The 19382-nt window shown below is 34.2% G+C and overlaps 1 protein-coding gene across 1 annotated transcript; it reads left to right on the top strand.

Moving 5' to 3' along the window:
• The first annotated feature begins 842 nt into the window (after positions 1–842).
• Positions 843–4112, top strand: LOC127091333 (calcium-dependent protein kinase 1). The gene is made up of 8 exons (XM_051029944.1): positions 843–1005; positions 1291–2169; positions 2304–2447; positions 2548–2700; positions 2870–2985; positions 3150–3317; positions 3421–3645; positions 3798–4112. Exons 2-8 carry the CDS (start codon positions 1353–1355, stop codon positions 3918–3920), a joined length of 1746 nt encoding a protein of 581 aa, XP_050885901.1. The 5' UTR covers positions 843–1005; positions 1291–1352; the 3' UTR covers positions 3921–4112.
• The last annotated feature ends 15270 nt before the right edge of the window (positions 4113–19382 follow it).

Below are 19382 nucleotides of genomic sequence, written 5' to 3'. Positions count from 1 at the left end.
ATTGTACGTGGAAGTTACTTAAATTGATGCTTTGAATTGTAAAATATGAAGTAAGGGAAGGATAATTATGGAATATAAAATAGATCATGACAAAATTGTGTATTCCCTTTATATATAGTTATAGATAAAATAGGTCATACCAAAATTGTATATTCCATTTATATATAGATATAGATTAAAAAACTAATTTTAACATCAAGTAAGATAAATATATATTATTAAATATTAAAACTTATTTAAAATCATATAACTTTAAAAAAAAGGGCGGGGTAGTTTAAAAAAAAAAATTGAGTTAAATAAATGTAATTCAATAGTCAATAACCACATTATTTATTTATATCTATGCATTAATGTAAACAAAATTTTGATATTTATAAATAACAACTTTTATATAAAAAATATAATTTTTTAAAAAACTGTATAAGAAAAATATATCATTTTTAAAAAAAGTTCTTCATATTAACTTCAAGTGATATTTTTAAATTTTGTTATCCAAAATAAGTTATAATCAAAAGACCTAAAATAAAATTTTAATAAAAACTATTTAAATCAATTTTTTATTTATTCTTTTATAAACAAAATAATGTATCACTCATTGATAAATATAGATAAGACAAATATTTAGTATATTTTTTAAACACTTAAATTAACAATAATATTTGTAACAAACTACCTAACTAGAAATGAATACGTATATATTAAAAAATAGAAACAAAATATTAAAATAAAAATAAATATTTTAAAAATATATACAATAAAATATATAATTGAAAAACGCGGATAAGCAAAAGGGCATGTTAAAAATAGAAAATCCTTTATTGCAATTTATTGAAGGAAATTATTAAAAAAAAATAAAAAAGTAGCTAACTTTGAAATAAACGAAAACGAAGCAGACACAGAAGAAGCATAGTCTCGTGCCGTGTCTTAATAATAATCAAACCAAACATTTTTTTATCTATTCACTCATTCATTCATCTACCTCAACTGACTTGGTAAACTCTAAAGGTTTGTTTCTTCAACTTCTTTCAACTCCTTTTCCTTCAATCTTTTTCCTTTCTCGCGCTTCTTTTGCTCTTCTTACTTCCTGATTTATGCTCTTTAGATGCATTTATTAACTGTGTTTTCATTGTTTTTTTTTAATGATTTTATGTAAATTTAGCATTCACCTTTGATAATATCAATCATTAGCTATTAATCTTTAATAATTATTAACTGATAAGGGTTTGACTTAGATGTATGTGAATAGGATTTGAAGTTTTATATTCAGATCTTGTGTTTTTGTTTTAGCAGATATTGTAGGCATAGATAGATCCGTGTGATGAAATTGGTTGCTCAATTAGTGTGAAGTTTAAATGGGGAATTCTTGTGTTGGTCCTAGCATTTCGAAGAATGGTATTATTCAATCGTTTTCGGCTGCGATTTGGCGGACACACTTACCTGAACCGGAAGGATCAGTGTCTAATCGAGGTTCGGTGAATGATGTAGCAACTGATAATGAACCCGAATCTCCGTTGCCTGTTCAAAATAAACCTCCCGAGCAGATAGTTATACCGAAGCCAGATGCGAAATCCGAAAAGGAACCGGAAAAGGAACCTGAAAAGGAAAAGAAGAAGCAAAGGAAACCTTCTGTGAAGAGAAGTTCTAGTGCAGGACTTCGGGTTGATTCCGTGTTGCAGAGAGAAACTGGTAATTTTAAGGAATTCTTTAGTCTAGGGAAAAAACTCGGACAGGGTCAGTTTGGGATAACGTTCTTGTGTATTGAGAAAGAAACCGGACGTCAGTATGCTTGTAAATCTATTGCGAAGAGGAAGCTTGTAACCGATGAAGATGTCGAGGATGTGAGAAGAGAAATTCAGATAATGCACCATTTGGCTGGACATGCTAATGTTATATCCATCAAAGGTGCTTATGAGGATGCGGTGGCTGTTCATGTTGTGATGGAATTGTGTGCAGGTGGCGAGCTTTTTGATCGGATTATTCAGCGTGGACATTATACCGAAAGAAAAGCGGCTGAACTTATCAGGACTATTGTTGGTGTTGTTGAAGCTTGTCATTCTCTTGGTGTCATGCATAGAGACCTTAAACCTGAGAATTTTCTATTTGTCAATCAGCAAGAGGATTCGCTACTCAAAACTATCGACTTTGGATTATCTGTGTTCTTTAAGCCAGGTACTTTCTGATTGAATAAAGGGTTAAACATGTTTCACGGTGTTTTAACCTTATGCATTTTTAACCGAAACTTCATACAATTAGAAAAAGTTAATTGGTTCCGCGGAGAAAAGCTGATGGTATTTTGCTTCCAGGTGATACATTTATTGATGTGGTTGGTAGCCCATATTATGTTGCCCCAGAAGTTTTGAAAAAGCGATACGGTCCTGAAGCAGATGTTTGGAGTGCCGGTGTTATCCTTTACATTCTTTTGAGTGGAGTACCTCCATTTTGGGCTGGTGAGATCTTTTGCGTTTTTTTGAACCCATTGTCATTTTCTTATACTTTTCTGATTATTGATATTCCCTCCCTCGTCGTGTGCTTATAATGGTTTTGTAGAAAGCGAACAAGGCATATTCGAACAGGTTTTGCATGGTGATCTTGACTTCGCTTCAGATCCATGGCCTGCAATTTCTGACAGTGCAAAAGATTTAGTAAGGAAAATGCTTGTTCGCGACCCTAGAAGACGGATGACTGCACATCAAGTATTATGTAATATGGTTTATCTAATTGATTTTCGGTCTTTTCTTAAATGACAAATGTTAGTATTTTGTCGATGGTGGTGATGATTAAGCCCTCAATTTCCGTATAAGGACTCATCTTAATTGAACGGAATTTGTTTTTTCATGCTTATAAGTTATATATGTTCAATTTCTTGCAGGTCATCCTTGGGTTCAAGTTGACGGTGTAGCTCCTGACAAGCCACTCGATTCCGCCGTATTAAGTCGCTTGAAGCAATTTTCTGCTATGAACAAGCTCAAGAAAATGGCTCTTATAGTAAGTTTGTCGAAGCAGAAACTTCAAAGTTGTTTTGAGTACAACGATAATTACTCTAAATGTGTTTAAATTGAAATTCTTTCATTATGGATGGCGGGTTGCAGAGTGAAAATGAGATGTTATAAATTGAACCTTTTCGTTTTACCATCCTTTGCATTTTTCAGGTCATTGCAGAGAGCTTATCAGAAGAAGAATTAGCCGGCTTAAAAGAAATGTTCAAGATGATAGACACAGATAACAGTGGTCAGATTACTTTCGAAGAACTTAAAGCCGGTTTGAAAAAAGTTGGTGCAAATCTTAAGGAGTCTGAAATTTATGATTTAATGCAAGCGGTAAGTATCTTTTGAAGAACATGTTATAAAACCACAGTCGCGATTCTTGATATTGCAGGGAACCTCAGCCAATTGTATTTATATGTTATATTCTATGTTATAGGCTGATGTAGATAACAGTGGAACGATTGATTACGGCGAGTTCATTGCGGCAACATTGCACATTAACAAAGTTGAAAGAGAAGATCATCTATTTGCAGCCTTTTCTTACTTTGATAAAGATGGAAGTGGCTATATTACTCAAGAAGAACTTCAACAAGCTTGCGATGAGTTTGGCATAAAAGATGTTGGCTTGGACGAGATAATCAAGGAAATTGATGAAGATAATGTAAGTCGTCTTAGCTTATTAGCTTTCTTGTCCTCTTTAACTACCTTCTCTCGACATTAACACCGACACAGACACCGTATTAATTTGAGAAAATGGAAGTGGTTGAATGTAACCATGTGTGAATAATATCAACCGCGCTTTATCTTATGCAGGACGGGCGCATAGATTATAACGAGTTTGTGGCTATGATGCAGAAAGGAAATGTTCCTATGGTTGGTAAGAAAGGCCTTGAAAATAACTTCAGCATTCGTTTCAAGGAAGCATTAAAGTTGTAGTATTCAATTCCAGCATTCAGAATTTTTCTTCTTTTTTTTCCTTTGAAAGTTGAAGGTTTTGTGCATTAGCACAAGTCATTGGAGGCCTTTTTGGCCTTTCAGCTATTTTGTCTGTGTTTAGTTTAAATGGATTTTTGTAATTATGAGAATGTATTAGTTAAAGATTAAAATAGAGGTGGTGTTTTGAACAAATGATATTAAAACAATATTTTTTTTTTAATTTACAAAATAAATGGTTTAAATATTACTATTTTATAATTTATTTATGGGAAATACTATATGAGTGTTTTAAGGCAATCATTTAATAGTACAAAATAGTAAGTTTTTTTAATAGAAAATTGAACCAATAGGCTTTAGCTTAATCACATTGTCCTTCTTGGTCTCTTTATTGAGAGACTATGAACTACTTCCTCCGTCTCACAATGAATGATCTATTTTGAATAAAAGAGTGTTCTAAAATAAATAATTTATTTCAATTTTCAATACATATTTTTCAATTTTTCCCTCTAATTAATATTACTTTCATCATTTTTAATACATGATAAGGGTATTTTAGTAAAAATATCACTTTTCTCTTTTTTTTTTCTTTTTTTCTTTTTAATATATGTGAAATAGTCAACTGAGTCACTTGTTATGGGATGGAGGGAGTAATATGTCTTAGCTTAATCATATCGACCTTTTAGACCTCATGTTTGAGTGATTTTGAACTGAAGTAACTTATTTGGGTCCTAAAGAGGTTGAGTCACATCACACTTGGTCAGAGAATATTACTAAAGGAGCTGAGTGCATAAGGGTGACATCATGTGTCGAGCATGTGAGCTCGCCCGACCTGGCCCAACATGCCTTGGGCACGAATTGTTTGTTTCATCTTTAGCGCATTAATGTGTTAACACACATGTGATAGAAGTAACCACAACACCATCTTTCAATGAATGCAATTGTCCCTCACTATTATGGGGGCATCTTTGTTCATCTTAATTCCACGTTCTAGTCAAGTAGTTGAACATTGGAACTAGTCATTCATCAATAATTTAGCCTATGGGCGACATCTATAACTATCCCAATTCCCAGGTTATAAAGGATCATTCACTTTGATAGATTTTACACCTAAAACCCTCTTGCACTTGTACACACAAGCATGGTTCATCTCATTGTATTTATCACAAGCACAATTCACGTCCACCGTTAGACTCTGGAAAACTGACATGAGCCTTAAGTTCCGCCTACAAGTTATTTAGCATTATCATTGCAACCCATAGAAAGGGACTTAGATGTTTGCTTTACTTTATTCTTTATTTTTCTTCGGATATCATGCTTTAGTTTCAATTGCCTATATATTTGCATGCATATCATTTTATTTTTCTAATGTTGTCGTAGAATTCAAGACCATTTCAAAGAAAGATCCCTCTAAGTGTTTTCTATTTATGTTGGTTATAATATATAACAATAAGTTTGTTTATGGTTTTTGTTTTTGTTTTTGTACTTGTTAAAAGTACAATGCGTGACAACTCCTAATAATTAAAGGTTATTAGAGGCTTTTAGGACATGTTGCGAGGTTTAGAGCTAGCTCAAATAGGGAGGAGATAAGCTCTGTATATGTGGTATATATGTAATGAGACTGGATCCTCCATCAACCTCAGGGTTGAGGTATTTATAGAAATCACTAGGCTTGAATCTCAGACTTCCAAGAAATAGCAATCGCTCACAGGAGCCTGGGAATGAGGCAGTTAATCCCTTATTATTCAAGACAATGTGATAAATTCTCCTTGACTTCCACTATGCATTATTACAGGATGATACACGTCACTTCCACATTTTTCCTAGAAGGCGACCAATATGAGAAATTGGCGTCTCATCCAAATGATGGGTGCCCGGACTAATAAACGTGTGATCATGAAGTTTTTTGGGCGATACGTTATGCCTTCCCCCTCTCACTTTGCCTCTTACGCGGCCTTTAAAAATATACCAATACACAGTCTCTCAAGCACGAGGGCTTGGAAATTGTGAAGTGATTTAGTCTTGATTTCCTCTCCTAATACGAATGAGTCTCTCGTGCATGCCTAGGGTGAGCCTTTTATGTACGAGGTGATTCCCTCAAGCCTAGGGCGAGTCCCTCAAACCGGAGGAGACCCCTCAAATATCAACGAGGTGAATCATCGTATGTCAACTAGCTGAGGTAAATCCTAAATGTCAGTTGAGGGAAATCAAACGTCAGTTAAGGGAAAATGTGTGTTGCGTTGAAGGCGATCGATGATGATTTTTCCTCGGGAAACCAATTTTTGCTTTACTTCATACGCATGTCTCTGATGTGGGAAATCTTTCCATTTTCTTTTAACTATTGAGATGTCCAGTCGGTGGTGGTAGATTACCCATACGATTGGACTTCCCCTCCCTATAAAAAGATTTCTACTTTCCTCATTCAATCTTTTTCGCATTCTCTACTTCCAAACTTCCATCCATATAGTTAAAAACTCGTATAGGTGCATAATGCATTCATTTCACATGTTCTTAATTGTGATTGCATGTATGATTTTATCCATGATTTGCTCTATCTATTATTAATGGTAATTATTAGATTTTACATGGATTAGGTAACAGTTGTGCACTAACACCTTGAATTAAGCCTCTAAAGTTAGGAGAGCCCTCGTAGTTTTAATAGTGATTATATTGCTCTTCATGTTCTTTCTAAGAATCGATGGTGGATACATATGCCAAATGTTTTAACGTCTAAGACTTCATGTCTTTGTATTCTAATGAGGAGAGGATCGTTGCTTTTCATCGAAATATCAAACTTTTCAATATTGAACATGAGGACAATGTGATTTTGGAACCATGTTAGGCAGATGGCCAATATGGTTGTCCTTAATGGCTCACTCATTCCTACTTCTACCTGCATCTCCCTGTTATTCATGATTTAGGGGTTTTAATACCTTTTACACCATTTAAAGCCAATTTTCTAACGACTGCAAATGTTGTTCCCTCTCAAATTACGCTCAATGTATAGGGTATCGTTAGGGCGTTCAAAATTACATGTCAGCGGTTGGGAGTCTTTATTATTGTTGGGGTATTCTTCTCCATCTATGGTATCAAAATCAACTTCGAAAGTGGTCGGTGACCTTATGAAGTTTTCTAAGAAGAAGATTGTTAAATCCCCACTTAAAACCTTACAAAGACTATAAGGATAAGTTCGTGAGGGTCAGAGGGAGAGGTTGTGCCTCAATGGCCACGACTGAGGCGACTAGCGCCCCTCACTTTCCCATGTATTGGATGAGTGACCTGAAGAACATCATTGGCTTTGACTTTGATGACCTGACCCTAGATAAGCAAGAGGTGGTTCAAGTATTAAATTAATTGTATTCATGAGCTCTTGTGCCATGACCACTCTAGATCGAGGAGATGAAGGCAGGATAGATGAATACTCGAGTGAGTTTGTGGTCGATAAAAAAACTTGCTTTGAGGTTATTTATTCGTTAAATTGTCTTATATTTTTCACGTGCCTTTCTTTAAGAGAAAATGTATAAAGTTCTACTACCTGAGGGGAATGAGCATCTGGTCAGGAAGAAGTGAAGTTACATGTCTCTAATATATTCAGGGAGAGTACCCCAATACGGTTTTCTTGCTTGTCTTTTACGTTTTCGGTTCATTTATTATTGATTATTGAGTCTCCTTCATAATTGCACATATTTGAATCAAGTTTTGAATCGATTCATTTTAGCATGCATAAATTTAATTGTTTGTATTTGAGTATGATCATTATGCTTTCAGTAATTTGCTTTAGATAATGGAACAAGAACCATATTTGAAGTTGGTTCAAGTTATGTGGGAAGTGAAGTCTCAAACTATTTTTAAAAACTTGAAAACTTGAGATTTGGTGTGTATCACTTGAGTCACTCACAATCCATGACTCGAATCAAAACAAACATAGGAAAGCATGAGAATTTTGGTGTATGTGACTCGAATCACAATTTACACATGATTCGAATCATGCAACTTTGTGACTTGAATCACAAGTTATATATGACTCGAATCACAGACCTCATGTTAGCCACTGCCTCATTTGATTCGAATCACACGTCCCACATGACTCGAATCACAAGCTATTTCACTTTTATCTATTTGGTTATGTCTAATTTGACTTGAGTCAGGATTTATACATGATTTGAATCATGAACTTTCATGACTCGAATCAGAGTTAGAATATGACCCAAATCACAGGAAAACATGTCACTTTTCTTTTTGAGATCTTATTTCACTCTACTTGCTCATTTGACTCAAATCATGAAATGTTCTTAACCCATATCTAGCAATCGATTTTCACCTATTTTGTGCATAATCTCCAACACATATAAATTCACTTTTGTCATCTTATATTCATAAAGCAATTTCATAATCTACATTATAATTTTGTGAAATCAATAGCCCTCTCATTTTGAAAACTTAAAGGTTCTTGCAAACAAAAATTCTTTCATCTTCAACCTCTAGTTTTGATTTCAGATCTTGATCACGGGAGATTTATAATTGTTGAGGGAGATGTTGTATTGAAACTAACAGTTCTTGAAGGTTTGGTAAAGATTTTCAGGAAGCTTGCAAGATTACGGTTGTTGTGACTGGTAGTGACAAACTCTAGTGAAAGGAAAGAGGTTTTTCTCTCCGGGTTGACCTTGGTAGTGTTGTGTGGAAGCCTGCAAACAGGGTAAGAGATCTTCTCAATCTTCGAACAGTTCATCGCTCAAGAAATTGGTGGGATCAAGGGTGATTTCCACATACGAAGATTGTGAGCATATTGATGAATATAGAAGATTCAAGAAGCAAGAATTGAGTAACGATTTCGCAGACAGTTTAACGTCAAATTGTATACAAGTCAAGATCCACATATGATATTTATTTTTCTCAATATTATTGTGGATTGATGATTGTATGATAGTGGAAGAAAACAACTTTCAATGGGAAACCATTGAATAGTGGAGTAAGCTCATATGATGACGATAGAGTCGAACCACTATACATCCATTTACATCAAAGAATTATGAAAAAATTAGTAATTACATTTTGTCAAAATAAATTCTTAACATATTTAAAACTTTATAAAAACTAATAAACTAATTAAAAAATGAGCATCACACGGATCTTAATCTAGTTAGTATTTATATCATCTCACTCCAAAATAACATATTGAATTTTTTCACCTCACTATATTTCATCTATATTCTATTCAATCTTTCTCTTTTAAATATTATATATTAATATATTCAAATTAATAATCAATTGTTTTGTCTTTTACTTCATAATTTACCCATATTATATTAGTTTCTCTTATATTAAATACTTGAGTATTATTTTATACAATTTACACATGTATTAATATATTATAGTATTTATAAAAAATAAATAGTACTTAAATATGTATTATATTTAAAATAATCTAATTTTTAAATTATATTTATAATAAATGTTATGAGATTTTATTTAAATTTTTGTGTAAAAATTAATATAATAAATTAGTCTGTTTAGGGTCGGGTAGCCCGAAGCCCGTATAGGGTCGGGCTCAGATAGTAATTTTTAAGCCCATATTACAACATGGATTTTGTGTCCCCGCCCTATAAAGCCCGAGGCCCGTCAGGGCCAACCGTTTTGGATCGGGTAGCCCACTTTGACAGCTCTACTTCCGCCATTTAAAAAACTCTGATATTATTTTTTGAAAAAGCAATCTATTTTTGTTTAAAAGGGTATATTCACCCCCTCTAGACATTTCTATATTCCATATGTATTCCCAACAAGAAGGTTGAATGTCAATCGACGAAGAACCATAAGAGTCGCTCATGCGGCTTAATGATAGTGGGGGGGAAAAAGGTGTGTCAACGACCATGCCTTATGCGCTACCTGCCCACCTAAAATCCAAAAGCAAGTAAGTGGTCGGTCATAGGTTCCAAAGGATGGTTAGGTAACTTTTGTTGTACAAGTTAGGGCTGAGGGGGAAATCCTGGCCAAACAAGGATAATTCTTTCCCCGAGTTTTCTTTGTGGACTGATCCTTCATTCGATGCTACCGAGTTTATCAATGGTGTACTCGTATTTTCCTATTTCCCTAATATTACAATGGCCTTCATGACAAGTCGCCCCTAAAGATGTCGAGGATGGTAGAAAACCAACTGCTAAGGGGCCTTTTGATAGAGTGGGTCTACGAGGAGAAGTATATTCAAGTTGTTGGTAAACTAAAATCCAAGCTTGCAATGGACAAGGGAGCATTGTCCAACTCCAGGAAAAAGTGAGGACCCTGGTGAAAGAGAAGGAAGATTTAAAGACCATACTTAAAATATTGGCACTAAAGGCACAGGCTCACACTACCGCAGAAAGAAGCCTAGAGGGGACTTTTAGGCTATGTTTTGATTAATGGAATATAACAGAGCAAAAAAAAATGGAAAATAACATAGAGGAATGGAGCAGAGCTAAATGGAATATAGATCTCACTTCATTATTTGGTTATTTTATTAAAAATGTCTCATTCCATCACATATGCCCCAAATTAGATGGAACAAAAATAGAGAATTGGATGGGATGGATTCCATCATATTCCTTTCCATTCCATCCATTATTTGCGAATCGAAACAATGGACTCTCATTAGTTACCACTTCATTCCATCTCATACCACCAATTCAAACAAACCCTTAAAGGAGCCTTCAACTCTCTGAAGAAACTTGATAGGGAGCTTCATGCACTCAAGGATGATCTAGTGGAAACTTTCTACCAATAATTCGAACAGTCTAAGGAGCATATAGCCTTCCTCTATCCGGGATAAGACTTGAGCAAATGGATTTGTTCAAGGTGGTCCGCAGTGGCAAGTTAGTGGATGACAACGAGGGCCCGCCTATTGGTGGGGCCTCCTTAGCTATTCACCAGGTGATAGAAGGCGTCGTTTACTAGGGAATACTTTTGAGGATGAATGAGCTTAGCGCTTACTTATTCATGCCTTTAGCGACCTTTTTGTAATAGTGCCCAAAGGGCTTCTATAATTAATTTTATATCCCAAACCCTTAAAGGTTCTTTACTACTCTTTTTTGCTCCTTTTGGGTCTTAATTAAATGATTGGTTTGCATATTATCGTCTTATTTACGAGCATTACAACATGGTTTGGTATTGTCATTGTGAGGATTCCTTTGAATAGGTTTTGTCCTTGCTCTAATCTTGGAGACCAAGGATTCCTGCAGGAGTGTGATAATGTTACCACGAGGACAACAAGGATTCCTACATGAGGATCCAACATGTGTGGTTTCCTCAAGGGGAGGAAATATGTCCTCCTTCGTGAGGATCCATCTTGTGTAATTTCCTTAAAACGACGACAATGATTCCTACATGAGAATCCATCATATATGATCATCTCATAGGGCGGGTTCGATAATATTTCTTATACTCTTCAATTTTCTACAAATAAAACAACAATATTCCCAATTCATATAATAACATGAGTGGCCTAATTAAAAACCTTGTTATCAACATAGGGGAAAAGAGTGCTCCTCACAAAACAAAGAGTTTCACGGATTTAACATTACAAGCGGAAGATATTTTAAATCGACAAAATAAACCAGAAAACTAAATGAAACACAACTAAATATGGCTTGAGGCCTAACAAGTCGGTAATGGTGGAAACCTAGAAAAATAAAACTTTAAATTAAAATTATACCTATTTGTTACATAAGAAGGAATTTTCAAATTTTGGAGATTCTTATTTTATTTTATTTTTTAAGGTAAAAGTTGCGTCATAGATAGTTAGACAAATATTACAAGGATTATATACAACCTCAAAATAGCTTTAAAAAACCTAGATTTCTTTGGTATGTGTACTTGTTCTTTTCTTTAAGAGAGTATGCACAGTTGAAAAGGCGTTTTTCGGAAGCTATAGAACAACTGTATATGCCATATAATGAGCATCGTGATATTCTGACCGCCATTCTTCGAATTCTGGTATGCATAGATAATTGACTTGAAATTAAAAAGGAGACAGGGTAATGCTGTCTATAGTGATAAAAATTCAATTTTGCATGATATTCTTCATCTGTATAAAGGGTGGTAGTTGTGAAGACTTTTGTCTTGTGGAGAAAGAATGACTCATGCAGAAATTGGCAAAAACCAAATTGTCGGGCTACCAGGTTAGACTGATTGCTAACAAGGCCCAAACCATTATTTCCCGCTAGAAACCTGGTATATAGGATACTTGGTTGGAGAAACACTAACCATATGTCAAGGGAATCAGCACGATGATCATGAGAAAGAGGAGGAAACTCTCTCTTAAACCAGTCGGTCCATGACTTCGACTGACAAATGGAGCCATAAATGGTTCGAAAATGTCATGTTTTTCAAACATGATGACATATTTAAAAGCATCTACGGTCGATAGACCAGTATCCTTTAGTGTCAACAAGGAAAGTTTGTTGGCTTCAAGTCTAGGGGTGAAAATATGTTAGGCTGAGCTAGGCAATGCCAAGCATAAGCTTTTCAAAGGTCTGGTTAGCTTGTTAGCCTACATAAAATCCTATTTATTTTATTAATATATAAATAAGCAATTCAAATAATTTTTAAATAGACTAACAAACTAAAAGACCAAAAAGACTAAAAGTTTATTTGCATTGACTTATTTCAACTTACATATTAACATAAGTTTTGTGAGACTATTTGTTTAAAAGAACTTATGAAAACAACTAATGAAATTGTTCACAAGGTGTTTTCATCTAATTTTCATAAGTTCTCCAAGATAACCAAGTTTTATTTATGTATTTTAATTCAAAGTGCAAAACATAACATAATGATAATAAAAAAGAGTATTCATATTTATTTAAATAGGTTGGTCTGATAGACTTAAAATGTTTTTTTATATGGCCAGGGGTCTAGCCTTTTTAACTAAAAGGCTTATAAAAAAGTCTAAGCCTTTTCTATTAAAAAAACCTGGCTTGGCCTGGGCCTATGTAGGCTAGGCCGTAGGCCCCTATTAGTCGGCCTGACCTATTTCCACCCTTATCTTTAACCCATCTTCCTTTGACCTGTTGCACAAAGGCAGAAGGGATGTTGAATTTAATAAAATATTCAAATATGGTGTTGAGCGACAGTTAGGGAAGCTACATATGGCCATTAATATGAAGCAGTGAGCCCAAGAGCTTCATAGAGGGAGCCCAAAACCATCTTGTTTAATTTTGTACCCTTTGTGAATTTGGGTGGCCAAGGTTATAAATTTCTTGGCTACTTGCAAAGAGCCAATGCCAAAGAAAAAGTGAGATAGCCAGTAAGTTAAGAAAGTAATATGCTTTCAGTCAGAAACCTCTTCAGAGGAAGTCTCATGAAAATCTTCGATAAATTTTTTATAAGTTGCACGATCAAAATCAAATGTTGGTTCGGTGCTAGTTAGCAAAGTAGGGTTAAAAGTTTCGCCAGTAGGTTAAAGGCTCGTTATGGAAGTTATGTCAAACAAAGTGGTAGTTACCATTCCACAATGCAAATGGAAAGTGTTCATGGAACCTTCCCAGTAAAGAAGAGCTATAATGAGCATGTTAGGATTGAACGTAAGGCTGATTCTTGATATTTGAATCAAGCATTGAATCTTTTGATCCTTCTAGAACTGTGTTTCTTCTTCTCTACTTTATCTAGCCATGCGGTATATGCCCCATTCTTTGGAGAAGTAAAAGCATGGAAGATGTATCTTGGAGAGGTCAATAACCCTAATTCATAAGCTTTGTCTTGAAATATTATGGGTTTGTGGCCATAGTGACAAGGGAAGAACTTATTCAACTATGCAGGTTTTTCATAGGCAGTGAGGAAAGGATATAAGAAAGATTGAATATTACCAAAAATGGAGAAAGGGACAAGTACATGAGAAGCCCAAATTATCACTTTCTCCTCTTCATTTGGAGGCTCATGGACGTAGATGCATTTACCAGCAACAACGAGAGCGTTAATGTCTAAAGCAAGAGGAATTGGAAGTCTTTACAAAGATGAAGAAACCATTTTTTATTTTGCTCATGAAGGAAATGAAAGGGATTTGGAAGTTCTGATAAGTTAGGGCTTGGAAGGGAAGGAGAATAAAATGGAAAATGAAAACATTTAGGTATTTATAATGGATAAACGTTTTAGTCCCACCTAACAGAGTGGGACAAGTTGCATCACACAAGTAGACACTGTGCATTTTGAATTTCTTTAAGAAATTTTTATTGTTAATATGGTTAGTCATATGGCCCATTAATGTTATGGGAACTCAGAATAATGATGAAGAGTGTGCACGCACATTTGTGACATGACAGTTTGATAAAAAATGGTCATGATGACCATGATATGTACATGCTATAGTGAACAATGTCGGACAGTAACTAAAATACCACCTTTCTTCCATCTGATACATATGATTTAAAGTGGAATTTTTGGGGGCATCTGTTAGCCTGAGGTTTTTAGGCAAGTGAAAATTCAACATTTGATGATCATAGATACTTTACATTACTAAGTGTCTAAAGCTTAAACCAAAAGCGTCGACATACTGACTATATCGACCCATCAGTTTGATTGACCTGTAGGTGAAGTCGAATCTAAAAATAGTTTGGAGGAGTCTTAGGAACAGATCCACAAGATTATGATCACTCTCTCTTCCAAACATGTTCAAAATATTGAAAGATCATATAGCAACCCTTCGACACTACGTCGAATTCAACACTTTTAAGAGTTAAGGACTTATAATATTTTTTAAGTCCAAAATGTATTATGTAGAGATATCTTAACCTTTAATACGAGCAGTTAAAGCATTCAGAAGCGGTTATCAACACAATTATCACCATGTTTCATTTGGTTTTCAGCAAATTCTATTTGAAGATGCGTGAAAGCAAATTAGAGCATGTAACCAATAATTGTTGTCGAATGTTATTTTAGGATTATTATATAATGTTGGATTCTGCATTATAGTCAAGGTCATAAAATGCTCATTCATTATATATAGAACTAGAGTACCCAAGTTATCGAGTAAAGTAGTTTGTGAGAAATGTGAGTTTGCGTCCACTCTTTAAATTTGATACAAAAGCTTTTGTATTTCAAGCATTTACAGTTAATGTCTTTACTTAGTTTACTTTAATTATCACTTTTTATATTTATCTAAAGTTTATTGCTTACATTTAATTTATTTTTTACCAGAGATTTTTAAATCCAAATCACACACTTTTCATCATACATTTTATGTACACAATTTGTCTTTGAGATTTTTTGAGTTAATTTTTTAAGTGAACTAAACTCGTGATTATTTACTAAAAACACCAGTAAATAAGAGGTCATCATTATATAAATGTTTCATCAACCTAGTGTGCATTTAATGCACATGTTCCTTATGTTAATACTCCCACCCACCTAGAAAGGTCATCTCCACGGACATCGTCATGACATTTCAAATTCTTAGGTTGATCTCAATTATTCTGCATCAATAATCATCTTTTCATGGTTGATAGAGGACTTGGGGTGGTGTTCTTGGTTGGTCAATGACCCACAAAGACTATGCTAACCGACTTGGGTCTAATTCTCTTTAAGGATTCACCTCACCACCGTACATGTAGACTTATGTCACATGGCGCCACACAAGTGAACTCGCCTCATTTGATTAGAGGTGTTGATCTTCATCCCACAACTATCCGTGCTCCATGCAGTAAAGTTGTAAATAGTTACAAAGGTCAATTTGACCCTAGTCAACCCCAAGTTTGATTGAGAAAATACTTGCAAAGTTTCACCTCAACTGTGTACTAGATTGAACGTCATAGTGATAACTTTTTTTTGTACTGGTATTGTAGCGGTAAATTCATGACCATCGAGCTATGGATAAACTCGACGTCAATAAAACCAAAGTCGCCACCGTGATTTTATTGTTTCCAAAGGAAAAGGTAAAAAGTACGAACAAACCCAAAGATAAGAAGTTTTCAAATAAAAACTAATAAAATGTCAGAGATTACAGGTAAGGGGGTTGGTTACACATAGGGAAGGTATTAGCACCCAAAGTGTCCTATGTACTCCTAGGGAGCCCTTTTTTGTGTGAAAGTGTTTTAGTAAAAAATATGTTTGATAAAAATATAGAGTGAGGGGATGAGAAAAGAATTCATTAGTTATATTTTTGTGTTTGGCAAGACCTTCGGTCTTATGCCTACGTACCAACATAAAATTGAGGGATCAAAACCCCGTAGTTCGTGGTAAAAATTTCAAAGAAGTTAGTGACTTAATTTTAATCAAGGTTTAAAAGAAAGGGGCACATAAAGGCCAAAGACTTAAATGAGATTGTTAGTTCTTTTTGTCTTTTGAAATTAAAGTCAATATGGTTAAGTTCATTTACAAGTTTGATTTAAGGAAATATTTGAAAATTCAATGGCATAAGGCCAAAGTTTCTAATCATTAAAACTTGTCTAAGTTTGAAATCACAAGCAAATAAGGTTTTCGAAGATAGGGAGAGATTTTCGAAATTTAAGAAGTGGGAGGAGATGAAGGGACTATCCTAAACAAAAATTAAAAGTTAAGAGTTAAGACAATCTGACCAATGGGATGCAATCCACAAGACAAGATTGTCAGATAGAAACTTATTTCCTTTGGACTTTTGAGCAGGCAATCAACATAATCAATATCCAAGCAATCATATGAAGACCAAGGCATCAAATAAAGATAGCCATAATATCAAAGCAAGCACTCCAATAACTAGCAGTCTTCAGTGTCTTCAAATGTATCAGATAAAAGTATTCATTGGCAAAACTCTTAGAAACAATCGTCAGACATCAATCATAAAGTCAAAATAACAGATTAAACATAGAGACAACATAACAGATGAACCAAGGGCACTCAAGGTTTGCATCAGATGAAAAGTACAACCAAGGACAACTCAGTCTCAAATGGCATTGGCCAAGTCCTCAAAGCATATAGAGGTTGCCTATTTTAAGTCCAAAAATTCATATCAAGTCCAACAGACCACCAAGATATTTTTTAAGGTTTCTATTATTATTATTATTAAGTATTTTAAGGTTCTAAGACCACAAACAAAATCACAAGCACATAATATATACAAGCACAAATGATATGGCTCAAGTGAGCAAAGTGAAAATGACTGAAACATAAACATCTTGCATGAAATGTAAATGGTAATGAATGATAAAGATACTGAAATTTAAATTGCATTAAGTAAATGACTTGAAAGTAAAGCAATATTAATAAGAAGTTAGTGAAGTGTTAGTTAAAGGATTTTAATTGTTTAAGTCATTCCTTGGAGAACACTCAACCATCCATTCACAAGTATGAAGACGTGAACCAAGACATCATCCATGAGAAGGGCTCCAACTTGGATAAATAAACAAGTATGCCGCTAGCTCTCATGAATGGAAAAAAGATCAGGTTTTCACACAATGTCGTGAAGAATGAGAGACTTACAATCTCACTTACAAGAATGTTATGCCTTTTGGGACAAATTTAGTTATATGTTAAGCAATCGTAATTGGACTTATGTAGAAGTCATAACTATCTGAGGTCGGGCAATAAAAATATTGGTGTTACTGCATGTTAGAGACATGGTACAAAGAACCAAGCTCCTAAAACATACCACATACAAAAATAAAGTGGGAGGGACCTATCTGAGTCAGGCTCATGTTGATTCATCTGACACAAGGTCATTGATGAATAAACTAGCATTTGACTTGTAGATAATTCATTGGTCAATGATGGATTAGGGAGGAAGAGGTATGAAGATGAAGAGGGAATGGGAAGTAGAAACCCAAATTGATCATAGGAGGAATTTCATCTGATCAATACTATCCATTCATTTTGGAGAAATGTACATTTTATAAACCCCATAAATCTAATTGTATTGATCAAATAGAAGTTCAAATTAACCACGATCAAGGTCAAACAGAAATTCAAACATCGCAAAGTCAATCAAATGGCTCAACAATATTTTTAATCATTTAAACAATTAAAAATCAAATTAAAAATCAAATTAAAAATGAATTAAAATGCATTTTTCAAAAGTCAAAACCTAAAATCCCTTCAAATCACCAAATAAATTGCAAAGGGATTTATCATAGGTCAAACAATGTCAAAAGACCTTAGACAAAAAAATTCAGAATTTTTGGAAAGTCAGAAGTATTTAAAAATATTTAAAAATAAGTCCAAAATCATTTAATTCACAAAAAATCCAAAAAAATATATTTTAATTCAGAATATGAAAGAGGAAAATATTTAAATATTTTTGGTGAAAGTCTCATATTTTTTGGATTAAAAATGGATTTAATATGAATTAAACAAAATATGACTAATTAAAATAAATCAGAATTAATAAAATAAATGGAAAAAACAATGCCCATCAGATCTTCCTCATTAATTAAGGTGGCAGATCTAATGGCCACGCGTGTATAGCCTACCAAAGACCTTAATCAAATGCGTTAGAACATGAATAATCAAAACCAACAGATGTGATTAAAACTTAGAGAGATTACCTGATGGATAGGATCACGCAACCATATCACCGGAGCTAGGGCTCCGGTCATCTTCTCTGGTGGACCTCACAGAACTGGTCCACCACCAACTTTTATGAAAATAAAAGATGCATACACTATTTTAAAGAGAAAATTCCAAGAATCCAAATCTACCCTTAGAATTTTCCAATTCTCATAATATTGAAAGATACATAGAATTGTAAATTGAGGAGTATGAACTGAGTTGCTTCGATTTAACCTCAAAGCAACTCGATCTTGTTGCCTACATTGGTAGGTCTTAAGACAACCAAAGAACAAGCAAAATAGTGGAGAATTGAGGGAGAATCGAATAAGAGAAAATCCAGAAAATTCACGTTCGGTTTTGTAGCGGTAAATTCATGATCATTAAGTTATGGATAAACTTAACGTCAATAAAACCAGAGTCGCCACCGCGCTTTTATTGTTTCCAAAGGAAAAGGGAAAAGTACGAACAAAACCCAAAGATAAGAAGTTTTCAAATCAAAACTAATAAAATGACAGAGATTACAGATAAGGGGGTTGGTTACACAGAGGGAAAGTGTTAGCACCCAAAGTGTCCTAGGTACTCCTAGGGAGCCTTTTTTATGTGTGTATGTATTTTTTGGTATAAAATGATGTTTGAAATAAATAGAGTGTGGGAATGAGAAAATAATTCATTAATTATATTTTTGTGTTTTACAAGACCTTCGGACTTGTGCCTACGTACCAACATAAAAATGAGGAATCAAAACCTCGTAGTTCGTGGTATAAATTTCAAAATGGGTGAATTGCTTTTAACAAAAATTTAAGTTTAAGATAGGCACAAAAGGCCTAAGAGAGTTTGAATGAGTGTTAGTTCTTTTTGTCTTTTGAAAGTTTAAGTCAATATGATTAGATTCATTTACAAGTTTGATTAAGAAAAGAGTTTAAAATGCAATGACATAAGCCCAAAATTTCTAGTTTGCAATAAAGTCTGAGTTTAGAAATCATA

Source organism: Lathyrus oleraceus, chromosome 6 (assembly GCF_024323335.1).
Source record: "Lathyrus oleraceus cultivar Zhongwan6 chromosome 6, CAAS_Psat_ZW6_1.0, whole genome shotgun sequence".
Classification (NCBI taxonomy): domain Eukaryota; kingdom Viridiplantae; phylum Streptophyta; class Magnoliopsida; order Fabales; family Fabaceae; genus Lathyrus; species Lathyrus oleraceus.
Note: the sequence above shows the minus strand (reverse complement) of the source record. Positions and strands in the feature narration are given on the sequence as shown.

Excerpts from the sequence above, each read along its gene's own strand:
- LOC127091333 (XM_051029944.1), top strand. The coding sequence starts at position 1,353 with ATGGGGAATTCTTGTGTTGGTCCTAGCATTTCGAAGAATGGTATTATT. Across the intron at positions 2,170-2,303 it reads ATCTGTGTTCTTTAAGCCAG|GTGATACATTTATTGATGTG; the intron begins GTACTTTCTGAT and ends TTTTGCTTCCAG. Across the intron at positions 3,318-3,420 it reads TTTATGATTTAATGCAAGCG|GCTGATGTAGATAACAGTGG; the intron begins GTAAGTATCTTT and ends TCTATGTTATAG.